This window comes from Dermacentor silvarum, chromosome 11 (assembly GCF_013339745.2).
Source record: "Dermacentor silvarum isolate Dsil-2018 chromosome 11, BIME_Dsil_1.4, whole genome shotgun sequence".
NCBI lineage: Eukaryota > Metazoa > Arthropoda > Arachnida > Ixodida > Ixodidae > Dermacentor > Dermacentor silvarum.
Window position 1 is genome coordinate 63818640 of NC_051164.1, and position 22215 is coordinate 63840854.

Sequence of the window (22215 nt, forward strand, 5' to 3'; positions counted from 1 at the left end):
ATCGAAACAATCGTTACAGGGTGCGGTGACGGGGCATTGGGTGTATGTCTACACGCTTTAGTTTTGTAGATCCAAATCATCGTTGCGTAATGTCATCCGAGCCTCAAATCGGACAGTGCCTCCCCGATGCTCGCCTGTATGCGACGGCTATTCGGGATCAGAAGAACCACCTACGACATTGACAAACACTATAACTACCTGTATGATAGGTGGACGTTACCAAAGAGCCCCCCCCCCCCCCCCCCCCAAAAAAAAATGGAGGACGCTTAAGCTTCGCCTTTAAAAGAGGAACACGATAGCATTCAAAGATCCCTGGCTGCTTATCAGGCTTCCCGGCAACTGCAGCTTTCTTTTTTCTCCAACTTCGCCTCTGCATGCGGCTGCCGAGGAGGCGAGCGCCATCTGGATGGTGTTTTTGCAAGTAGCAAAACCGCGGCACGCCGCTGTATGAGTGGTAGAAATGCTGGAAAAGGGGGCCTCTGTAAGTTCTGTTTGACTTTCCGCGTAAGAGAATCATGTTTTCTCGCATATTCAAATTACAATCCGACACTATCACGTCTATGGGTTGTGGTTACGTCGTACTTTTGGATTTTTCTGACGCATTTTACTTTGAGAAATTGGATATTAGTTCACCAGCGCCTATGCGCCACGCGAAGGGCCTGCGTGGTCGGGGTGGTTCGGGATAATTTTCTTGGCCGCGGACGCCGACATCGGATTTTGTGCGACACGGGGCCTTTAACGCAATCGCGGTAAAATTAAGAGGAGGAACTCTGAGCTGCTAGCGGCGTAGACAAAGGGTGGCACACCGGGCCTGCGTCCCTGTGCACATTCGGCTCTACGAGCAACTAGCGCTCTCTCCCTCTCTCTTTCTCTGAGCTCTGAGAGAAGCAGTGCCGTCTTGAGGTGGCCGTTGCAGCGCACTTGACAGAGTTAAACCGCGGCTCAGAACAGAGAAGTCAAGCGAAGCCGCCACGGCGTCGTCAAGCGTGGCTCAGAGACAAAGTGGTTCAGCTGACAACGTAAGACCTCCGCCTTCGAGTGGGCGACGAGCATTTCCCGTGCTCTCCTCCTCCCCTTCAACTCCCTCTCCGTCGCCACTCGGTTAATTGGCGCGACTTCGATTTCGAGCGCCGTCCGCATTCCGCAAGCGGTCGCGCCTGTATACAACACCGCGATGGCTCTCTTCGGCGGCGTGTTCAACGCACTGGTGCGTTTTACGTATACGCCGGGATCGACTTGCACTCGCGCGTGGAGAGTTGGTGTGGCGAAGGAGGAGCATTTAGGAGATGAAACTTTCCACCGCAATTCGGTGCAATTGAATAACGAGGTAACAACGCCCGAAGAAAAAAAAGACAAATAATAATAATAATAATCGTAATAATAAAATAAATAAAGACGTGCATACACGCATTGTGGGTGACACAGAGCAGGAGCAAAATCTTGCAACGATTATTTTCTCAGTGCCTGTTATTTTGCCACTAAACCGTTTGCGTCCGAGAGCACATTGTATATAACAAGTTGTCCCACTGAACTTGGGACAGAATTGAGAACGCAATCCGAGCAACTAAGTACCCGCTGTTTTACTTCGTCCAGTCGAGGCCTGTATAGACGCAGTTTGATCGTTTATTATCTAAGCATGATCTTTTTTTTTTCTTGTCCATCATTTTCCACATTCCACAACCACTGCACCTTAAGCAAACAACAAGACCTGGATACAGCACAGCGGCCAACACCAGCTTTCGTTAAACTCACTCTCCCTCCCGCTACAGGCTTCAAGAACTCAAGTTTATTCACCTCACAGTGTATACACAGCCCCTGGCACAACTGCGCATGCGTTCGGGAAAGCGTGTGGCAACGTGCGTTTAATGCGCCCTTTTCTCGAGGTCAACGGGTCGAGACAATTTGCTTCCTAGCGAGTGCGCGTTTGCCATCAGATTGACAGCCCACAGCCAGCCGCAATGTCCTCTGCGCCTATTCCGTCCGTGACAGGTCACAGGAGGTCACGAGGGACGCCATCGCTTTACAAGCTGACGGTTGCTGAGGTTCACCTGGCACATGGCGGAATCGCTGATCAAAGGCAGCCATGAAAGGTCAGTCGCAGAATGGAAAGCATGAGCGGTGGCTACTAGTCGTTCTGGAAGCGCATTCCTCAGGTAAGTTGTCTTGGCCCAGCGGCCAATGGCATGTTGACGTTTCAAACGAAAACTCCTTGGCTGTCGCCATAGTGCTTTCTGAGTTGATGTAGCCCGCGTGTGAACTTGCTCCCAAAAGCACCAGCGGCAGCGGCAGCTTGGGCGCTTTACACTTACGCCGTGAACTGTAGGCGCCGAATAGACCATATATAGCTGGTCGGACTAATGAACTAATTGCGAGAAGATGCAACTTAGACAAAAAAAAAAAAAGAACAAGCAAGGAACAAGCACGGCCTAGTGTTCGATCACTGCGCCGTGGTCGACGTCTCTGCATGCTAAGGTCGAGTACTCAGGTGTAATTCTGGCCCACCTGTCCTTTTTCTTTTTCCTTCTTCTTCTTCTTCTTTTAACGTGCAAGCAATGCGCGGTTCACGATAGTTTCTGCGTTCCGCTTCGATCTGAACGCGGCTGCCGCCACCGGGCGTATATAACCCGCGTGACCTTGTGCTCGGGCAGCAGAACGCCATAACCACTACCGTGACTGTTCCTGCTGTCAAGGAAAGTGAGCAGCACGCTATTACGTGGCTTATAGAGCCTCGCAAACCTCTCGCTTTGTGGATTTAACGCGAGAACGGCGATGCCACGCCACTAAAAGCCAACCCCACTCAACGCGAAGGGCGGAGTCCCTTCGCGACTCAGTGTGAATGTAAAGCAGGTGTCGCCATCTCGTCCGGCTCTACTGCGGCAGTTTTGTTGCTAGCTCGCGGAAGAGCTCTTCCAATTCGGCCCGGGAAGATGGCCTACACGCGTAACTATCGAAGTGCAATCTGCCCGCCTGAACTGACTTGACTTCTCGTCCTCGGAAGATCTTTTCAGAACACGCGCGCGGCCTTCGACGAAACCGCCGACACACTTTCGATTCTTCATCCTAACGCTCTGTCGTCACATTCTTTCGTGTATTCTTCCGTTCGTTCTTTGATAGTCAACCGGGTGTAGTATGGACCACCACGGTACGCATGCGCGAGACGGCCGGGACCGCAATCGAAGCGAGATTCGCCACGCTTGTCGCTGCTCCACTTTCGTGGCCACTATACTGTCTGCGTGCGCGTACGAGTGCGATTAGCGTGGCTGACCGTAGCCGGTTCGTCAACACTTGTCGCGGAAGCAAAAAAAAGATAAAAGAATGCGACGTGCCTGGTACACCGGGAGGCGCAACGCGGAGGTGTTCACCGCCGGATAGCTGCTTCCGCCACCCCGATTCTCACGCGCCGACGGAGGATCGAGCGCCTTATCGAACAGACGCCTAACCCTAACTTCACCAGATGGTGGTGCATCGGTCGTTCATCGCGTCGAGCACAGATGAGGTCAACCCGCAGGCCAGGTCTGTGTCCCGCAGCGCCCTGCATATTCAGTGGGACTGCCTTCGGGGGCAATGTCGTCACCCCGCATCGTCAACGACCATTTACCACCCGCAACCATACGAGAGAACTAGGTAGACTGGATAGAAAGATGAGACAAGAGAGCCGCAGGAATACACGACATGGCGCAGAAGAGGGCCGCCAGGGCCGATGCGTTGGTTGCAACAACGTTACTAGATTAGCTAATGTAGCAACGTTGGTGTGCAGTGCTGACATCTGCAGCACACCGATTGGCGAGATGCTTTTAGTGCAGTACCTCGGGCAAAGAATTTGATTTCGGTATGGATCTGCTGTCTTAATTATTTCTTATTTCTTAACATATCCGGCGTATAGGTTGCGACGCACTTGTGTTCTGAATCAGGGAGGTTAATTGGTTTGCTGGCTACGAATTAGAGTGGCTGGGTAGACGGGATGCCTTTGCCGAGGTTTGTGAAGGGCTAGCTACGACGTGTATCGTGTTAAGTAATGTAGGAGCAGCGAACAAACATCGTTTTTTTTTTGCCGAGAATGGCAAATCAACTGCAGAAATCGTTGCAGACGATTAGACAAATGTTTATTTTTTTTTTTTCAGACGCTGAGACCGAACCATACGAAGAGCAAATTTAATGACTATGCACGACGAGCGTTGACTCGCAACAAACTATTCCAGCAAAAGATGACATATACGTATATCAGTCATACACTGTGAGAGCATACATATGTCAATGCATATTTAAAACAAAATTATGTAATTGAATGATAATGCCTGTGCAGAGACATTATCTCTGATCGGGAGTCGGAGCTCGTTCGACGCAGTTCTGTAGCACGTTGTCAGCATGTCGTTCTTTGAATGAAGAAAATCGGGGAGGTGAGCGACTGTACAACAGGCTATCTTCCATATGTACTACATATACAATGAAGTTCTCACGACGAGGCTTGCATAAAGTAAAATGTCGATCGATTTGTTAATTGGAAGGCTTTTTTTTTTGTTTACTTAAAGTGCACGGAAAACACGTGTATCAGCGTATAAAAGTGCACACCGGTGAGTTCTGATAAAAATAATAATATCCGCCCTGCCCATATATATATATATATATATATATATATATATATATTGTGTGTGTGTGTGTGTGTGTGTGTGTGTGTGTGTGTGTGTGTGTGTGTGTGTGTGTGTGTGTGTGTGTGTGTGTGTGTTTTCTCTCCTTCCTTTCGTGGCATTCATTCATTCGATGAAGGGCGCACATAGTTATCCTGTTCTTTTTATTTGCCTTACTTCTTTCTCACGCTTTTTAAGTTGCAATATTTAAATACATTTCTTTCACTTCTTTTTTTTAATTTCGTATTAATGTTTCCTTTAAGTTTCCCTCGCTTTTCATTTTCACTTTTTTTTTTCAGTGTTTCATCGCTCGTTTTACTTTTAATTTATTCTTTTTTCCTTCCATCTCCCCTGCCCGGCTCGCGGCAAGTGGACTCAAACCTTACGTATATCAGCAATGAGGTTGACTCGAAATGAAAAAAGAACATAGATCTGCAATGTCTTCGATACGTCCCTGCGACCTCCGCGCTCTGTCCACCGCTGGTAATAAAGTGCGATATTATACTTCGGCACTATAGCAAATCGTGACATCAGAGATGTATGCACGAATCCAGACATGTGCCTTGGCACATGGTTGTATTCTTCTCCAGAAGGTGTCAAATCCTCTCGAAAAAAAAAGAAAGAAAAAGAGAAAACGAAGGACGCACAAAGCAGCTAGACCCGATCGACGGCGCCGACTTGCAACTGCCGTTTATCAAAAGCCGGAAACGCGAAGAAACGGCGGTCCATAATTTCCTTCGAACACGTATAAGGAACAGAGGGAAAGTATCGCCTGACGCGACGCCATTTGCATGCCAGGCAGCTCTGGAGGCGCGCGTTCGTAATCTGGTTAATCTAGTGGCAATAGGTAATCGGCGGGCGGCTCTTGGAGAAGCAGCCCTGTTCGTTTGCACGCGACCACGTTGTCCTTGTTATACTTACGCCGCTAACTCGAACACCTATCGACCAGCCTGCTTGCGTGGTTTCGTCAGAGAAAGGAGCTTCTTCCCAATTTATTGATGCGAAAGCATCAAATGGCCCACTGAGCGTAAAGCCTGCTTCTGTGAGCTAAAAAGCCTGGAAAATGGCACCTAAATTCCCATTGGCTGCGACGCCACGTCATGAGTGACCCTCGATGGAGCGGAGCGGGTGAAAGGGAACACCGGCTGCTGCATTAGCGCACCGAGTGTTGCGTGAGGGGAGAGGGCATCGCTGCGACGCCACGTCACCCTCGCTATCGGAAGCCGGCGCGCCGTCCTTATCTCTCTCTCTCTCACCCCCACTGGGCTTAACTGCTGCGCGCGTCTGCCGGCCTTCGTGGCCGCTGCTGCTTCCTTGGTCTCTCGGTGGTCGTCGGAGGAAGTCGGTGATACGCGGCGTTGGCACCCCAGGCTACTGCTGCTTGCTGGGTCGGGCAGCACGTACCGCTACGGTACAGTGGTGAGCACTGTTAGGGTGAACACCTTGTTAGTATTCACGAGCCCTTAGCTGTTGATGTTTAGCACAAAATAAAGAAAACTGTTATTTATTTTATCGATCGGCATCACCATTAAGCGTCGTATTCGGCACATTTCCCCCTGAAGTAGAAGGTATGTTGAAGTTATAACAACTTGAGTAGTAATGAGGTGTTCACCCTAACAGTGTTCATCACTGTACATTACTCGCGACACAAAACTCGAACGACCACTCAGCGGCGTTCAAATGGAGATTAATGTTTTCACATTCATAACTCATAAGTGCTTAGGTGTTCGTGGAGCAATGGAAAGTAGCCTTCGCTACTTCGATGAAAAATTATACTTGGAATAAAACGCATATTTTCAGAAAGATGGGACTGAGAAAGCACAGTTAACTCTCTACTAGGTTTTCAGACTAAAGGTTCACGCATACTTCACGCGTACTAACAGAGAACGCCGAGGGCCCGAGGGAATACCCTCAATGATCAGCGCACTGAACAAAAGCTACACGCTCCGTAAGGAAGCAGCTTGCAACTGAGGCGCACGTCACGCAAACTCCTCGTAGGCTCCGGGATCCACGCTTAGTTCTAAAAAACGCATTAGGTCTTTCTTTTTTTTAATTATTTAGCATTGGCTTAGATACTGTGCAGGCCTTTACCGCAGTTTCCCGATTGCAAAAGCTTTTGCGGGCAGATGCACGTGCGTTTGGAGGCGGAAAAAGATAGGAAGGACTAACAAAAATCGGGCCCCTCGGTTTCTCTTCTTCTCGCTCGTTGCATAGCGAGCTCGAGCGATCAATTCGGGCAGGTTTGATGGCTTTCGGGTAGCATACGAGGGTTTATTGGTCAGCGGCCTGCTCTTATAAAAGTTCACGTGCTACGTGACGCCATCGGTCAAAATTATATTCCACATCCGCCGCACTGGCCTTGAGTGTCGCTGGCTAACCCTCAGCGAGTTAGGTTTAGTAGACATACTTAAGTACCCACGAATGTGGACGTGGGAACAGCCGCCGCCGTAGCGCAGTTGGGGGTGCAACGCACAAGTAAATTCGAAGGTTGTGGGTTCGGCCACCACCGGCCACAAGTTGTTTTTTCATCCACTTTCATTTCCTATTCTCTTATCATTTCTGCACTTCAATTAAAACTACAACTAATCTGCCCTATGCCTTCCTTGGTTTCATTTGCAGTTGGCTTCATATGGTTGTGGATAAGAAAATTCGGGCACCTAAGTTGCCCTTCTCGTACGCTGCCCTCAGAGTAACAGCGGGTAGCGCTATTTCTCAGTACAGACCCCGAAATCAACATGCGTACATTTAACGGGAAAACTTTCGGCGAAACACGTTTCCTGTAATTGTCAAACAGATGCTAGCTTAAAAGGCATAACCTACTGAAGCTCTTTGTTTCCCACGTTAAACCCCGCAAGCTAAGACTTTAATAGGTCTTTCATACCAAGGTCGTGGCTCTGGAATGTAAAACCCAGAGTATTCCAAAATTTAAAATTTCCAACCGAGCAGCTGGCTCGGACCGCGATGGCCGAAGCTGAAGCCTTGACGGCCATGACGGACCACATCCGGATATCTTTTATTTCCAAGGCAGCCCCTCCCCTCAGCCGCTCTCTCTCACTCTCTCTCTCTCTCTCGCTTATTAATGCGACATGATCATATGTCCCATGAGGCAGAAAGGCCGGCGTTGTCCTCTACGAGTGCTACCAAAAATCATCATCAGCGTGGATTAAGGTGTATTAAGGTTGGTACAAATGAGAGCAAGGCGGATTAAGGTGGATTAAGGTCGGTACAAATTATAGCAAGCTGGATCAAGGTGGAGTTGCGAAGGACACGTGGCAGTGTGTGACGTCACGTATCACGGGCGTAACCAATTAATTAGAAAAGTCATGATGCTTTCGCATTGAAATCATGTAAGGATACTTACGTGACTCAATTTTTTTTTGTCTCTCTCTCTCCACCGGCCGGACCCAGTCCGTCATCGCATTCGCGCGCTGGAATGCGTGTACTTCTCATCGAGAGTGTTTCGGCGAGATTTCCGGCTTGTCTTACGCCATTTCGGGCTGCCAAGGGCCCCTCCCCCCTCCCGTATGCGCCCTTTCTGAAATTGCATCGCCAGTTGCCTTCATTCGCGGCCGCATTAATGAGAGCAAGGATACGCGAGGCGAGCTGCCCGCAGCTGTTCGCCGCCGCACCGACCCGAAATGCTGCAGACTCGCGACGGTGGCTGGAAAGGAAAGGAGGAGCTAGAGAGGGAGAGTGATACAGACAGAAGTGAAAGAAACGGTAGCTCGAAACTTGGCCGGGCAGCGGAAAATTCTCTCCGGCGAAAATTTCTCCGCGTCCCACGACCTGGAACAAGAACGCTAGCCAACCGCGGCACTTCGAGGAGCGGCCATAGATGATGCTGGGACTGAACGCTGGGGCTACTCAATCGTCCAGCATAACATGGGAATCGTGGATCGAGACATGGATGTTGCGTAATCTTCGCGCTTGTGCTTTAGGGCGTTCTCGCGACGATAGTAATTACGCTCTATCATTCTTATATACGCGATGTTCTGTCGAAGACGATCGTTTCGTGAAATCAAAGTCGTTTCAAGCCGGAAGGACCGAGCTTATGTCAAATGCGCGTACTACACCCATCATTCCCATGCTGCCTGGAGTACCATCATTCCCAGTATACCCATCATGGATGATGGGTACTGGGAATGATGGTACTCTAGGGGTGTTGTTTTTGACATCACCAAATTCCGTCATATTTTCGAATTCTGTGATGGGAGGCATTTTGAGCCAATCAGAAAGGCCGTAATGGCCCTCTGGTCCAACCAAAGTTGACAAAATGGGGGATTCGACAATATGCCGGAACTTGACAACATCCAGAGCGTATAGCACATCCCCGTAAACGCTATCGCTCCGGAGTTCCCTCAAGTCATTCTTGTAGGTAACGCTGTGGGTGTACGGGATCTCGTGCAGGCTGCTTTGAAATTCTCGATTTGCTTACTTTATGGTTATTTATTAGCGTTAAATGAAGGTCCTGGACCTCGAAACCCCACGAAAAAAAGATACCGGCAGGCCTCAAAACGTCCTAAATAATTTACAGCATAGCGTTTCGGCGAGCCACCTTTGGTTTCGTTTCCCCGAAAATGCGTGTGTTTAATTAGGTGGGCCAGGGCGATCACGTGGGAGCAGGACATTGCAGCGACGTTTTGGCACTCGCTCCGGCTTACTCGGTGATCTGGTGTGCTGCTACACATCGGACCACTATAAGCTGGAGGCTCGCAAGCCTCGTGTGTGTATAGCGTGCCGGCCGGGCGCGCTTCAGTGAATGCCTTTTATTATTCACGGGAGAAGAACGTATAAGAGTGCCGCTCCATTTTTCTGCTTCTTTTTATCTTTCTTTCTTCGTTGTGCCTCCTTTGCAGCGTCCCACGGCGTCGGCGACCTCGTATCGCGCCCCTGTTTGCTCACGCATCGGCTACGCGCGGAAGCTTTCGTGGAAGGAGGAAGGAATGCGAGATGCTTCCGGTTTCTCGTCTCCTCTTAGTCAACTCACCCCCCAGCCCTCCCCGCCCTGCACTACATTATTACTCGCATCTCTAAGCGCCGGTACCTGTGGCTTCGAACAGCAGAGAAGTCGCAAGCCTTGTATACGCGACTACAGTCGAACCCCAATATAACGAACCCGGATAACGCGAATTACTGTCTATATCGAACGCGCGAAACTTACCGACCGATACTCATGTAAAAAACAACTCTCTGCTAACGAAGTGGACATTATATATATCGAACTCGCGAAGTTCGCTGCAACCCATGAAGGCGCTTGCATGTCAAGACCCAACGTTCAGGGGAAGTGTGTTCACAAGAAGATCTTACGTCAGGATGGTTCGTAAGAGCAAATTTTAGCCAATCCCGATTTTCGACATGTCGTTAGAGTGCGCTGCCGGCAAATGGCAACGTGCACTTACGAAATCAAAGAGAGAGAGAAGAAAGGGGAAGGCAGGGAGGTTAACCACATGGGAAGATCCGGTTTGCTACCCTGCGCTGGGGATGGTATGAACGAAAAGCTTTGCGAATTCGGCCCCAGGTCTACACACAATCTCTCGCATCGGGAACGCCATTCTTATTTGATGCCGAGAAAGATTTCAAGGCGCAGGCAAAATCTACTTCTTTTAATTCGCTCCTAACCTGCAATACCTCAGAGGGTGCGGGTTTCCCTCACATTTATTTAGGTTCTTTTTCGCATCGAGGGGCTCAAAAACATGCCTATATACTACGCGCAGATTTGTTTTTTCAACAAATGGATTCCTTGCTTGCTTCTCTTCTCCACTGGAGTTAACCAATCCGTATATGACTAACGCAGTAAAAAAGTTTATTTATCTTTGTTATAGGCGAGATTGGGTATACATGTACATACATGTGAAGAGAAGGCCATGGCGTTAATTAGCCCCAATTAACACTGGGTGTTACTTTGTATCGCGCGCACCTCATTCCTGCTGTCAACCTGTTGAATGACCGTGAACCGTTACCTACACGTGTAATTACTTGACATATCGAACTATCTTTAAATCGGAAGTCTTTTCCTTATAACCGAGTTCGACTGTACTTCGAAGAAGCCACACAACGATGTAACAGCAGAGAACGAAAGAAAGAACAACGTGATACGTTGTGATTCAGTTAGGTTAGTACGTAACGCACACCGTAGCCTCGTTACGTAAGGACGAGCGGAGCGCCACTTTGTGGCCAGTTGCGCAATGACGGCAAGATGGAAGGTCTGCGGCATGCAAGGCCATCGTGTCATCGCGGAAGAGCCCGTGGCGTGCATGTACGTGTTGCTCGGCACGCACTCTGACGCTTGTTGCACCGTACCGAGCCATTACTCATGGAATTCAGGGGCTTTTTTTTGCTTGTAGAGCGAGAGACAACTACGATTGCGTTGGAGGGGGCGGTCACGGAACAAATTCGCAGATAATTTAGAATGCTGTGAAGGGGGGGGGGGGGGGGTTATGCCCTGCCACCCATTGAAAGAGGGCAGTGATTATACCCTTCTGCAGGCGCATCCATTGGCGAACTTCTGACGACCGCGCTGCCCACAGGTTTCAAAAGAGACGTCTCTGCAGCACCGGCTCCGCTTTTGTTTGGTTATTTCACTTTCTTTGTGGTTTTGACAGCCGGCGTCATTGATGCAGTCCGAAAAGGTATGCATGTTTGCAACGGCAGATATGTTAACTCTCTGCAATTGTACGAACCGTGTCCTCTATAAGATTTCCTTAGTAGGTCGTAATGGCTCCCGCATATTTGCTGACTTACTGCTCTAGAGAGCCGACAGCTGCGGCTGGTCAATTGGTGACGTTTGGTAGTATAATCAAACCACACAAAGGCACATAATCAAGCGAGGGCCAAGGAGGATGTGGCACTAATCGTACGCCGCGTAGTGAAACTCCTGAAATGTTTGAAAAAAAAAAAAAAAAAACAGTGGCCGAGCAAGACACACCTCAGTCCGGAGGCAAGAGGATTTGTCTTCACAAGTCCTCACACTGGCCGGCGGTTCATTCAGGGCGGTTATCTATAGTAGATAGCTGCCCTTAATTATTGTAGTAAGTGCTTGTAATTGTTGATCACCTGTGGGTGCACTACGGCAGCCTCACCAGCCTCATCATAATGGCACTTGTCTTCTTTGGGTTAGTTCACTCCCCTTGTCGAAACGGCTCTACAGACGTCTTTTGTAAGACCATTGTTGATTACTTCAAGTTGGTGCCATCCGAGACAGCGACTGTCTCGGTCGGACGTGCGGTCCTTAAGGAAACCTACTACGTCACGCTTACTGTCAAGAGGACGCACCACATGGCACATCCGCCGCCATGGCCATGAGTGGTGCTTGCATGCAGGGCCAGATCCAGTACACATACGCAAATACCCAAAAAAGTAAATGGGTGGATAGCCGCAGCCATTTGCACACGTAATGCGAAAGATGTGTGTTCGGCTCCCCCCGAGCGCAAGTTATCTTTTCGTCCATCTTCACTTCCCGTTTTACTATTATTTAAACATTTGAACTAAACGCTTAGTAAATAGTTTCCGCTATGTTTCCGCTGGCTTCATTGTCTGCTTTCTGCGTGTGGTTGTAACTAACAAAAATAGGCCCCCCTCGGTTCCCCTCCTAACTTGTTCTTAAGGACAACTGCCGCGATGTGACGACCAGAGACGACAGAACGTTCGCGCTCTCCTGACGCCAATCTGGACCGACGAGTGGTGAAGTTACTGCGGCATTTGCCGTACCCAACCGTACCGCTGTGCACACCGACTTTGTCCTGTGATGCCGTCATGACGATGGCAGTTACGATGGTGGCACGAAGGCCAATGAAATCTCCACTGCACAGCGACCCAAGTTTTGGGAAAAGAGTATGGCGTCACGCTGCGTGATCTACTAGTCCTATCTAGCTGTTCCCGGTCGTTACGTTACCTGCCTCAAGATATGCAACGTTAAGAGAGACCTTGAAATCACCTGTCGCGGATACGGACGGAAAGGAATGGAATGCAATAAGATATTGGCTGGTACAAAAGATGGGTGGACACCATGGGATTATGGCGTCGTGTTGTGGTCCAGTATGACCACTACGCGCAACACTTACCGGCGCGCCAAGTGCTATACCACACGATGACCGCATTGGATTGCCCTGCCGTCACTCATGACCGACAAGGTCGCTCTTCGTTCGTTTGGAACTGGGTCCCACTCAAGCATCGCAATTATATATTCATCAGCTGTTGCAGAAGTTGAAGGTTCGTACCGTGACCACTGAAGTGACAGCTGCTTTTTTAAGCAAAACAATAAATGTAAAGGCGAGACAAGAAAGTTTGATGTTAATGCTCGCTCAAAAATAACGGATACAGAGTAAGAGTCACAAGCCTGTGATAAGGCCGATACTTGGCCTAGTTGGTTTGCACATTGCAGCCAACTTGGGCTTATTCGTCATAAGTCGTGATCCTCTAGGCTGACTGGAGGGATAAAGGAGGCCTCCTCGGTGAAGTTAGCCGGGCATGAAAACTTTCGCCTGGTGGCGGCAGCATTTTGCTCCCGCGCAACATTGAGTCTCGAGTCGCTTCTGGCCACGTTGGTTATGGTCGTTTGAAACCCGCAGGCCCGTGCAATGCTGGGGCACCACGTTTTGTGTGGCCTCTGTGGCAGTAGCGCTAGCAAGTGTGACTGCACTCATTTCGGTCACATGATGCTTCGTCAACTTCCAGTAAGGAGCCCAGTGTACCTTCCTCGCAGTTTCCTTCGCTAACTGACCTAGCTAGACCATAAAAAGAAAGACAATTCAGTGATCAGAACTGCGGTGGAGCACAAAACGTGGCTCGAAATGGAGCTCGCATACTGTGCTCGTGTCGTCCAGGGGCTTGGTTAATCCCGCCTATTTTTATCCTCGCTCAAAAATAACGGACACGGCGGCCGCACTTCGATGGGGACGAAATGCGAAAACACCCGTGTAGTTAGATTTAGGTGCACGTTAGAGAATCCCAGGTGGTCCAAATTTCCGGAGTCCCTGACTACGGCGTGCCTCATAATCAGATGGGGGTTTTGGCACGTAAAACCCCATAATCTAATCTGCACATTTGAATGGCAGTGCAAACACGGCTGCAACAAATACAAGAGGGACCACACGGGAAGACGGACCATCAGTGCCGCGTTTCGTGGGCCCTCTTCTCTAGCTGTGTTGCGTATGCGTCTTGAGCTGTCGTTCAAATATACAGTTGCGATTCTGTTTGATTTTCTATTCATATTAAATTTGGACAGAGCCAAAGAAAGGTTCAAGCAGCCCCCCCCCCCCCTTTTTTTTTTTTTTGTCTATTGAAAAAAGTACGCAGGTTGCCCTCGGCTCTTGACCTCAGGTTTTGAGCTCAGTGTATCAAATTCAACAGTGGCCAGCGACGCTTCGCTCTATGCTAAAGAACGTCTGCGCTCAGTTTGCTTCATCATCAGCGATGTGTTCTTTAGCACACATCACAGAAGCGTATACAAGCTGAATGTTTCGCAACAAAGAGCATTCTGGTACGCGGGGCGTAACCTATACACGCAGTGCAGGTAAAAATAGCAACGAATCCACTTACTACCCGCGTCATTCGCAACACACGGTTTATATCAACCCCCTCCCTAAGTCCGGTATCAGACCCTGAACAGTGAACGCTCTGCAACTGAACATTCACCCTGGTTTTCAAGAAAACGAATGCGTTTGGAGTTGATCGCGGTTCTATAGTGACCAACACCTGCTCATGCACCCACGTCATTCGGTGAGAGTAGCCATCTTCTTAGCCTATATATGCATAGATATGGCGGGTCAGGGTAAGGCTCCTCGTGCGAAGTCACAAATCACCCGCAGTCTTCTATGGTGTCGAGGGCGCTGTTATCTTCACCTCATTCACCGAAAGTAAGCATCTTTGCTAGTGCTACGCAAATGCGTTTTCTAAATGCACTGTTACAAAGTTACGCTCTTCTCCGACGGTTGCGCAAGGCAAGGCCTCGCCTAATCGCTCTGTCCGCCAGATGACGGCCGGTGTATTGCAGAAATAAGCGGCGGTCGCATCTGACTGCGTCCTTGAAGAGACGGCAACGGATAAAGAAAAAAAACAAATGACCGCGGAGATTCGGAACGACCGGCTCAGAGGCCTGAACAGTTCACGAATCGGTAATGAAATCGCAATTTTTTTCTCTGTTGCCTGGCTTTCCCGCACGTATACTATAGGCCCGAGGCGTGGCCCCCCTTGTCTGTCGGCGTGACTGATCCCGAAATGAGGACGTCTCGGTCACGCGTGACTTCGCTGAAAGGCAATCGGACCGCCGTGCATCGAGCAGGGCCTTTATATTGCACCCGCCGCGCCTTCCCATTTCCCGCGCCTTTCTCTGTGTCTAAATTGCTGCAGCGCCACCTGGACACGACAACGCCACCTGTGCGTCCTGTCGTGCCCTCTTTATTATCGTCGATGCCGTTCGCTCGATCGACCAGAACACGGCAATCTAAAGATTGTTCTCTCTCTCTCTCTCCTATTCTCTCTTATTACGGTTCACCTATATGTCTGCGGACGAAAAGAAAAGTGTGTGTGTGTGTGAAGGGAGGAGTTACAGGGGTGATGTCGCAAGACAAGTGTACAGTTTCTGTCGTGGGTTTGTTGGGTGCATGCGCGTGAATAGTTTCTTAACTTGCTTTGCGGTATGCACCCACTCTATAGAGTGCGTGGCGGTAAGATTGCAGAAAGTCTTAGCACTTTAAATCTGCTGCCGACATTTGCTCTGCCTGCGACGTCCCCGTTAAAAAAAAAGGAAGAAGAAAAAAAAAACATTGTCAGGGGATGCCCAGCATCATGTAGGAACCTTCTCGATGGTTGTTTATTACGCACCCGGGTCAAAATATTACTTTTGGTGCTGTCCCAATGAACACATGGCTAAATTTCGTGTCAACCTATAGTCGACTATACTCGATGGCAGCCTAACAATTGCGTGCGAGCACCTCCCACCTCTGCCTCCGCGCTTTATAACGTAACTCCTAAAATACGTCGCTACCGTGTTACGTCACGGAAATTAAACAACGCAATTGGCTGGCGCATCTGTACAGATTCTCTTTCATTCAGACGGCGGTGTATTTGCCATGCACTGCACTCTTACACTGTCACCGACTATAGTTACCGTAGCGTCCCGCGAAGTGTTTGCGTTTAACTCACGTAAGGCCCCATGCGCTAGCACTGTTTGTTCATTCAAGTCGACGGTCCTTTCTTTTAATGCGATTAGCATCCTTAGGATAGGTCGCACAATTTCAGGTCTGACTGTGTGTGCGTGTGCGTGTGTCCGGATCTAACCGTTTTCCCGCCAACTTTCATCACTGGAAAGTCCATGGTCGAATGGGTGGAGCATTCGGGTGCTTTGCTGAAGAATTTAACTGGGTTCGAAACCAGCCGTCTGACCAACTTGGGTCGTTGTCTATGTGACACTGGGTATTAACTTCTTTCATGAAGCCAAGCTTGGTCACTGTGTACGTGTAGCTCTCCAATTAACGTCTTTCACACAAACTTGGATCACTTGGTATGCGCCACGGGGTATGTACCACCTCTTCAATGGCCAAACAAAAAAAAAGAAAAATTAAATGTATCCGGTGTTGATCGGATTCGAATCCGCCCCGTATATATGTTCAGACAATCTTGTCGCAATATGCATTCACGCACGCGTCCAGCGCTGACTTCACGGCCACGTCGCTAGGTGGCGCGAGAGAGGAGCCTGTCTGCAGTAGGCACGCCTCACACATGGCACGCTTCGGCGGTGGCAATAAGGCGTGTCGCTACACGCTGCTTCAATGCTAATCGCATTAACGTCAATGTTCATCGTGAAATGCTTTCCACCGGCATTTGTAGATGCGTAAGCATTTCTATGGTTACCCAACGAGAACACTGTCCGACCGTCCTGTCCGTCCTTCGCGTAAGACGATCGCTTTCGAGATTCTCCAGATGTGGAAGAAGACGACGACGAACGCGCGAGCAGTGGCACGAGCGCGTATCTGTGACCACGTGACGTGTGCAACCAGGCACGCACTAGGCACACCCTTTAGTAAGCCATCATCAGCGCATCAGCACACGTCATCATCAACGTCATCAGCGCACCTGGTGCCGCCAGCTGCAGTAGTTTGCTTGCCTCTTCAGTTCACGATGCGCCGCCTTCCGCGGCAGTTCGTGTCGCCGCAGCGCTGTCGCATTGACCGCAATGGCGCCAAGACGACCGCAGCCGACGAGCAGTGCTAGGATTACCAGCAGTGTTGAGTGTGAGCACTCAACACCGCGTCGTTAATACGAAATGCTCGCGCACCAATGAGATAACTCCCTGAGGATATTCTACGTAATTTTTTTTACTTCGCACTTGGATGGGGCCCGGGATGTGTATATATGCTTCTCTGCAAATGCACTCCGAAGGCTTAGTCTTATGCCTCGGGTGTGCCGCCTCAGGCCGAGGTTACGAAGGACGCCGGCTCAACGTCTTCGTCGCGTGCGTTCGGCCGGTTACTGCATTCGGCCGACTGGCCGCTCAGAGTGGCCGCTCACAGGGCCAGTCTCTGTGGCGGCGCTCCGGGACGCCGTAATCGTTACGAAGGTCGTTGACGATTATTTGTCTCGGTTTTCGCGCTAATAGGGGAGAAACACACCGTTGGGCGTCGGCCTTCGCCGCACTGCGATATCGTCAGCGCTCGTACGGCGAACAGAAGACTTCGGCATCTCTTTTTATTTATTTTGCGTGCGTGTGTGTTTGTACTATGCGTTGCATATAAAGCGACTCTCGTTCTTTATTTCTTTCTATTCATTCTCGAATTCGGTTTTCGTGTTCGCTCCAGTGACCTTCGCTACCGCAGCAGAAATACGGAATCGTGGGAAAGCGGGCCATGAAAGCATAATCGGGGGGGGGGGGGGGGGGGGGGGCATGTAAACGAAAGGTGTCAAGGTAGCTGCAGGCTTGAAAGACACTAATGACGAGCGAATTGCATTGAGGGCGAAGAAACAAGCCCAGAAGCATCTTTCCTGACATGGGAAGTTAAGGCCATGGAATGGCGATGATGAATTCGAGTACGTGACACTACACCTAAAGTAGGTGTAGAAATGAAGGAAGATTGCACGATTGACTCCTGGACGGCGAATAAGCCGAGCACCCGCAAGTGACAGCGGCCGAACTGTAAATCACCCTTCACCTCAAGCCCCAAGAGAGTGTTACAGGGAAGTCCTAAGCAGGGAGGTGAATTTGACGGTTATACAGTCAAGGTCGATTATAATAAATAGGCTTATGCGCTAAATATAGTTCGATATATCGGGGGATTCTAGCAAACTCGCCTATAACGAAATTAGGCGAACAAATAGGATGGGTTCGTTATATACCGATTTCTTAATTACCTCCGGTGCAGATGACTATGGATTGTCCGAGCGCTTTTGACTGCGTAGTGCTGTCCTTGCACGTGTTCACATTGGCCGCATTCCTTTTTTTTCTCTCTCCCCTTTTTGAATTCCCCTTTTCCCTTATCCCAGCATAGGGTAGCCGACAGAAATCTCGAATGGCTAACGGCCCCGTATTCTTTTTAACTCACTCACTCACTCACTCACTCACTCACTCACTCACTCACTCACTCACTCACTCACTCACTCACTCACTCACTCACTCACTCACTCACTCACTCACTCACTCACTCACTCACTCACTCACTCACTCACTCACTCACTCACTCACTCCGGTGGAGAAAATGAGCAAGGAAGGACGCAATCCATTTATTGAAAGCATAACTCTAATTACGCGTAGTTGGGAGTAATTTCGGCTAGTGCCTTGAAGTGTTTCATAGCATCACTGAGAGTGGCGTTGTATAGATGCGCAAGATTGTGTATCCCCGCTCTAGTCGACTTCCGTCAATGTCCTGGCGGTACAGCACAGATTGTGGTGTTCGTCGTCGGATTATAATCACGGATTAATTCGGAAAAAGAAAGATGTTTGTGCTTATACCCTAAGCTATGGGGTGATCCGTCCGACCCGCCGTGGTTGCTTAGTGGCTTTGGCGTTAAGCTGCTAAGCACGAGGGCGTGGGATCAAATCCCGCATTTCGATGGGGGCGAAATGCAAGAACGCCCCTGTACCGTGCGTTGGGTGCACATTAAAGGTCTCCAGGTGGTCAAAATTAACGCGGAGTTCAACGCGGCTGAGAAACGAACCCACGACCTCGTCGAGCTCAGGGGCCAGATTCACAAAGCTTTTCTTTCGTAAGTGCTCTTTGCCATTGGCCTGCTGCTTCAGATAATATGTCTTGCATCCGGATTGGCTGAAATTATTTCTTACGAACAATTCTAGCGCAAGAAGTTTTCCTGAATTCGGGCCCAGAGTCAGAACTCCGCGGCCACTGAGCCGCCGTGACTTTGGTCGGATTAATGCAACGTTGCCAAATATTCACCAACTATCATCACTTTGAAAGGGAAAAAAATTGTCATCCACCCGAACGTACGGCACGAAGCCACAAACGAAACCTTTTGGGTGGATGACAATTTTTTCCATTTCATGATACTTCCTTCGCCTTGCCGGATTCCGCAGAAATGATTTGCCAACTATCACTTTCACAAATCACCTCAGAAATTGTGTCGCCAAACGGAGGATGAAGTGCAATGCAGATGGTCGCCGTATTTACGGCGCGGGGTGCATAGGAAGGTTGGCAGCGCCAAAACTGGCTATAATGTTGCCACGGCGTGGGAAATACCGCTGGATTGTTTGCACAAACGATAAGCCGGTTTGTGGGACCGGCACGTGTCTATAAGTAGAAACGTGTAATAAAAGTCCGCCTAAACTCTCACACAGGCCAAGAGTATACGCGTGGCATTGGCTGCGCGGCTCTCGCGGTTTCGCCAGCTGTAACTTGCGCGCTCACTTGCCAAACAGCTCAAGATATATGCACTTTCCGCGACAAAGGGGCCTCGAAGGCGCTAAGGACGCTTTCATGAATGCCGTGAAACGCGAAGAGCAAACCAAATACTGTCTTAAGCAGGTGCCTAACAATTGAGCAGGTATCAAAAAAAAAAAATGGAGGACGTTTAAGCTTCGCTTTTAAGAGTAGAACGCGACAGCATTCAAAGATCCCTGGCTGGTTATCAGGTTTTCTTTTTCTCATATATTCAAATTACAATCCGACGCCATCTCATCTGTAGGCTGTGGTTAAGTCGTACTTCACGATTTTTCTGACGAATTTTACTTTGAGAAATTCTCTTTTATTCACAAACGCCTTGCGCCAGGCGGAGGGCCGGCGCGGTCGGGCTGGTTCGGGATGATTATTTCCGCCAACGACGCCGGCGAGCCCGCGCCCACACCGACGCCGACGCCGTAATGCTTTCGCATTAAAAAGTACTGCAACATGAACTATGGCGAATTAAAACAAGCTCGCAATAGAGGATTTGCGAAGTACTGACAGTAGGCTTTTCCACGCTGTTCGCTGGTCCTGCACAAGATGGCCGACTTTCCACTTGCAGCAACATTGAGCCGAAGGTAATACAGGCTCCTGCTTTATTTCCACTTCTGCAGCGACGTCCGCCATCATGTGCAGGTAAAACAAGATGTATGCGGAAGCCCACTTCCAGAATTTCGCGTATCGTCTATTCATTTTTATCTCTACCATATTTATACGCCCCCGCATGTAGAGGATTTTTTTCTTTTAACTTCAAGATGTTTCAATAGCTTGTTTCTCTTGTAGCCGTGCTGCCCGTGCATATGAACGAATTATGGTGATCCGAGTGCAGAAAACGGGAGGGATCGCAGCCCTACTGCTAAAAAAAAAAAAAAAAAAAAAGAAAGTTTATTGTGTACCACTGCTTTTTCAGGTAATACAGAGATGCATAAAAAGCAGCTCGCAGAGTCCGTCGCTTTCAAAGCTCAGAAGTTCTTGTTTGCCCTTTGAAGACTTTAGGCGCTAATTTTTCACCACCCTTAGCCGCGGCAAGACTCATGTGAAACGGACTAACGGGATCCGGAAAAACGCCCTAATTTTTCTTTCTATTGAGGTGAATTCACATTTCCACCGGCCAATTAGTTCGTGAGGTTCTGAGACTAATAGCATTTGAGCAATATCGTATGCAGTCACGCACATGTTAAAAAAATAGAAAAAAAAAACACATTCGGCAGAGACGCTTATATAAGTCAGCTTGCGTGTGGAAATGCGAAAGCTTCATCGTGCATTTGGTGAAATGTTTTCGACTCACGTTTTCGACAACCCGCCGTGGTTGCTCAGTGGCTATGGTGATGCGCTGCTAAGCACGAGGTCGCGGGATCGAATCCCGGCCACGGCGGCCGCATTTAGATGGGGCCGAAATGCGAAAACACCCGTGTACTTGGATTTAGGTGCATGTTAAAGAACCCCAGGTGGTCCAAATTATTCCCGAGTCCCCCACTACGGCGTGCTTCGTAATGACATCGTGGTTTTATCACGTAAAACCCCATATTTTTTACGTTTTCAACGTGCATTAAAGTTCGTTCTGCTGATAAGGTGTGTGTATTGGTGTATACGGTGACCACAGACCGGCTTAATAACGGTCAACGGACGTGGTCATCTCAAATTGCCAGATGGCAGACGCTTTAGAGGCTTGCTTAGCGTAGCAACGGAAACTCAACTCTAGTTTAACGTTGGTTAATTAACTCCATGCAGATTACAGACGCCTAAGGCCCAGAATATATCGATAACTAGCTTCACGCAGATGACAGATATAGCCTAGAGCCAGGAATATTCTCTCGCGAGAGGAAGACACCGGGGAAAAAGGTCAACTCACTCTCGGTCGAGTCCACTTGCTTCTCAAGTTCCCGACCATTCTGCGCAGTGATGGCGGTGACCGCTGCGGCGATGACCATCCAACCGAAGAAACTCCTAAGGCACGACATGGCGTTTCGTTGCGTTCCGTCAGTGACAGAAAGAGTTTTTGTTTTCCAGGTGGATCAGATGCCCTTCGACGGACCACTGAAAAACGTATTCGAACACTGATCTAACAAGCAAGTTCCGTGCTCTCGAAGAGACGCTGTCACTCCGGATACCGGACGAGGAGTCCCTACAAGAACAGCACCTCCCGTCCCTGAAAATTCGCTAAAACGGGAAGAAGGCACTGCGCCGAAGCCTTCACCGGCAGTGCGCGTACTCGTTCCGACTGCGTCGGCGAAACGGAGCCGAGAGAAGAAAAAAAAAAAAAAAGGAAGTCTATCTCCCTCCTCCGGACTTTCTGTCTGGGTCAGTCCTGGAGCGGTCGCACCGACACAAGTCTAGCAGGCGCGGCTCTGTAGCACCGGGAGGACGACGTTGCAGTGGGAGAAGAAACGGGCGCAGTCGAGCATCACCGAGCGCGAAGGAGTTCGCGGGCTACGGCGTCCGGCGGAAGAGAAGCGCGGTCGACGCGTTCGTGCTTGGCGCGAAAGCGAATCTGACGGCGGCTTCTTGGGCGGCGGTGGTCGGCCAGGTGCGCCGGGCGACCGGTCCGGTAGCGGAGAAGGCTGTCGGAGACCGTCCCCCTCCTTTCCCACTAGCGGGCACCCGACAGACTTTCTCCGCCGTGTTCTCTCTCTCCTCTCCTTGGTATCGGCCTCGGCTACCGGTGCTACCGGGGGAAGGGAGGGAGACGCCGCCGAGGCCGGCAG

General features: G+C 49.7%; 1 protein-coding gene across 2 annotated transcripts in view; it reads right to left on the reverse strand.

The window, feature by feature from the left end:
* The window catches only part of LOC119433876 (inactive pancreatic lipase-related protein 1), a 96335-nt gene extending 74332 nt beyond the window's left edge, over positions 1-22003 (reverse strand). For both annotated transcript variants that reach the window (XM_037701158.2, XM_037701157.2), the window contains exon 1: positions 21363-22003. In XM_037701158.2, the coding sequence (XP_037557086.1) occupies positions 21363-21471 (109 nt within the window). In that variant the 5' untranslated portion in view covers positions 21472-22003. The remainder of the gene's footprint in view (positions 1-21362) is intronic.
* Between the last annotated feature and the right edge of the window lie 212 nt (positions 22004-22215).